Here is a 3683-nt window from a genome sequence, read left to right as displayed (position 1 = left end):
AAGACCCTGATGCTGGGAAAGATTGAGGGTGGGAGGAGAAGGGGACAACAGAGGATGAGATGGCTGGATGGCATCACCGACTCAATGGACGTGAGTTTGAGTGAACTCCGGTAGTTGGTGATGAACAGGGAGGCCTGGCGTGCTGTGATTCATGGGGTCGCAAAGAGTCGGACATGACTGAGCAACTGAACTGACTGAACTAAAAGCCTATTTGATCAACCACAATAGATATCACAACCTGTAATTATTTTTCTATTTATCTGCTTATTTAATTCCTGAAGTCTCCCACTTAGAATGAGTGCCATGAGGTCAGTATCCATGCCTGTTAGTAAACCACTGAATCCCCATGGCTGGCCTGTAAATATCGGTGGTGGTTTAGTTGCTAGTGAAATCACTCAGTCATGTCCGACTCTTTGCAACCCCATGGACTGTAGCCTACCAGTCTCCTCAGTCTATGGAATTTTCCAGGCAAGAATACTGGAGTGGGTTGCCATTTCCTTCTCCAGGGGATCTTCTCGACCCAGGGATCAAACCCGGGTCTCCTGCATTGCAGGCAGATGCTTTTCTGAGCCACCAGGGAAGCCCCGTATCCAACTCTTGTGACCCCATGGACTGTAGCCTGCCAGGCTCCTCTGTCCATGGGGTTCTCCAGCCAAGAATACTGGAGTGGGTGCCATTTCCTTCTCCAGGGGATCTTCCCAACACAGGAATCGAACCCGGGTCTCCTGCATTGCAGGCAGATTCTTTTCCTACTGAACCATGAGGGAAGCCCATCCTACAAATATTAGATGAATGGATTTATGAATGAACCACATTAACCTCTCAGATATTCACCATACAAAGATAACTTCATAGAAATCATGCTTCCGGAAAACGTTATCACTCATAAAGTGAGGAACTGCATCCTTTATAAATTAAGACCCTAGGAATTAGATTCTGGGTTCAAATCCCAGCTCCACCATTTACCAGCTCCATGACCTTGAGCAGAATTTAATAGATTTTTTGACTATTGAAAAAGAGCTATAAAGAGTTGTTGTGAGGATTAAAGAGATAACTTGCCAAAGCCCTTAGCATTGTGTTTGATACTTAAACAAAACTAAAGTTAAATTAATTTGTATAAGATACTTGTCTAGGAACACTTGCGGGACACAGCTTGCAATACCATTTTTCATATATAAGGACGATTTGTTATTCAGTCCTCTTCATTAAATGTTCACCAGGCCAACTACTGGTGCCAGAATCATGCTAGCCACTGGCTAAACATGAATTAGACAGTTCTCATCCCCCAGAAGCCAGAGGAGGTTGCCATGCCACAGTTCTTAAGAGTCTACTGTGTAAGTCACACTTACTGTATGAACCACACTGTCCTGTCCAGCTCTCCCATCCATTTCTGTGACTGGGAACACAGGCTGCTCTCCACACAGGGGCCACAGAACATCCTCCTTCTCTGTGGGACTCTCCCTGGCTTGCTCTGAGTAATCCTGAGAGTTCTAAGAGCTCTAAGTAATCCTCAGAGTTCTATAGGCAAATTTTGGCTCAGGACATTGCTCAACCACTGTTACTAACTTCTCAAGTAGTCCATTTCAAGCCATCTCTCTACCCACATTTCTACACCATCGTACTTCCCATCACTTCGCAAAGTAAGACTTAACCTTCAGGGAAACAGCTCTGACACCTCTTCCTCCAGGAAGCCATTCTCAGTCCCCTAAGGCCAGGTTGAGTGACCCTGTGTGCACTCCCTTCCCAAGCAATATTACCACACGCCTACAGTCAGTCCTTCCATTGAATCGTTGTCCATTTCCTCATTGGACTATGAGCTCCTTGAAAGCAAGTGGTGCATCTTATTCATGTGAGAATACCTAGAGGCTGGCATCTACTAGATACGCCACGAAATAATAATAAGTAAAGTCGATTTTTGTTTTCATAGTCCAGAGGTTTTGTGAAGTTGAGGTGAGGGCAGAAGCAAGATGATGAGGATAGGGTACAAAGGAAAATGCCCGTAATGCTATTCACCAGCTCTGCAATGGAGTTCCAAGATGTTCATGGAAATAAGGCTTAAAGGCAGTTTAAAAAATGTCCTGTGTTGGGACATTCTGCCAGAAGATTAAGATACAGGGATGAATTTAAAACGGGGAGGGAGAGGCAAGAGCAGAAAAAAACATTTACACGTAGTCTAGGCTAACATACTTCCTTCCCTTTCCTTTAGGAGAGTTTCAAATGGCATGTCGAGACCATGTAGGAAATGTAAATAATTTGATGAACTGCAATCATCATCTTAAAAATCTAAGCAGAATAAGACGGAATAGAAAATACTAGAGAGTATTACTTGTAGTGAGGATAAGTATTATTTCACAAAACTTGAGATGCGTGTGTACATATCATGATGTCATACAGATTTCTTACTGTGAGCTGTGACCAATGAAAATTGGGAAGCAGCTGCTTAGGTGACAGGGCTCTAGTTGGAGCCAAGCAGATAGAGAAGCAACAGGGTTTCCTGAGAAGAGAAGTGTAAGGAAGATGAGGAAGAAGGGAATCTTACCACTAAGGAGCAGGCTCTGGAGGAAAGATGCAGGCTATGATGGGTGAGCAAGCCTTTGGTACAGACCCATGGGAGGGAGTGGGGAGTTAGGAATGGCTGCTGGAGGCTGTGATTCTCCATCACTTCGGAGCTAGACCACCATCATCTTACCTTGAAGTGTTCCCACTAGACCAGTACTAACTCCTGAAATGATATCACTAAGTAGCCATTCCTTGATCCGGTATTTGGGAAGCCAGTCCAAGATGGGCAGGAGAGTCTTCACCATGCGAAGGGTTCTCTTTCTTGAACAACTGTCAAAAGGCAAGAAAAGGAGATTTCCAATCCAGTCTTGGTCACAACCCACTGCAAATCACAAAGTTTTGAACCAAAGTCTGCTAATGTCTCTAACTATTTAGAAAAAAGCATACGAATTGCATGAAAAAAATACTAACAGTGAAGTGCTTACCATGTCTTTGCCAATAACTCTTTTTACCCTTTTAAATGCACTGTACTAGAAAACACAGGATTAAGTGTTAACCACCCCACCCCCTTAATCCTCTGAGAAAATATCCCCAAACAAGAACCCATTTTCTGGTCCAGCCACAGATTGATCAATGTGGAGTCTTTAAATGGAGATTACATTTGGACTTTCAACCTAGGTGTTTTCTTTTTCTTTCAAGAAACAAACTCTGTATATTCTGGCAATAGGAGCTTGGAGCCAGTTTTTACAAAACTCTTAACATGATGAATACATATCTTGTTGTACCTTACTACCTACTTTTTAAAATTCAACAACCTAGAGGTAAAAGAAAAAAACGTATTTTGGGCTTCCCTGGTTGCTCAGATGCTAGAGAATCTGCCTGCAACACAGAAGACCCAGGTTCAGTCCCTGATTAGGGAAGATCCCTTGGAGAAGGGAATGGCTACTCCAGTATTTTTGCCTGGAGAATTCCATGGATAGAGGAGGGAGCCTGGAGGGCTACAGTCCATGGAGTTGCAAAGAGCTGGACATGACAGAGCAATTAACATTTTTAGTTTTTCAAACACTATTTGACTCTTGATTCAAATAAATTATTTAAAAAAATTGTATTTATGAGACAATTGAAATTTTGTTGACTTAATTTTTTAATATTAAGGAATTGCTTCATTTTTGTGTGTGATAATG

At 42.7% G+C, this 3683-nt stretch overlaps 1 protein-coding gene across 1 annotated transcript in view; it reads right to left on the bottom strand.

Annotated features, from left to right (window-relative positions):
* Window positions 1–3683, bottom strand: part of SLC26A4 (solute carrier family 26 (anion exchanger), member 4) — a 64668-nt gene that overhangs the window by 59142 nt on the left and 1843 nt on the right. Inside the window, exon 3 of the mRNA XM_010841472.1 lies at window positions 2690–2829. Coding sequence (XP_010839774.1) covers window positions 2690–2829 — 140 coding nt within the window. The remainder of the gene's footprint in view (window positions 1–2689; window positions 2830–3683) is intronic.

This window comes from Bison bison, unplaced genomic scaffold, assembly GCF_000754665.1.
Source record: "Bison bison bison isolate TAMUID 2011002044 unplaced genomic scaffold, Bison_UMD1.0 scf7180017864162, whole genome shotgun sequence".
NCBI classification, from domain to species: Eukaryota; Metazoa; Chordata; class Mammalia; order Artiodactyla; family Bovidae; genus Bison; species Bison bison.
This window is presented reverse-complemented; position numbering and strand designations above follow the sequence as displayed.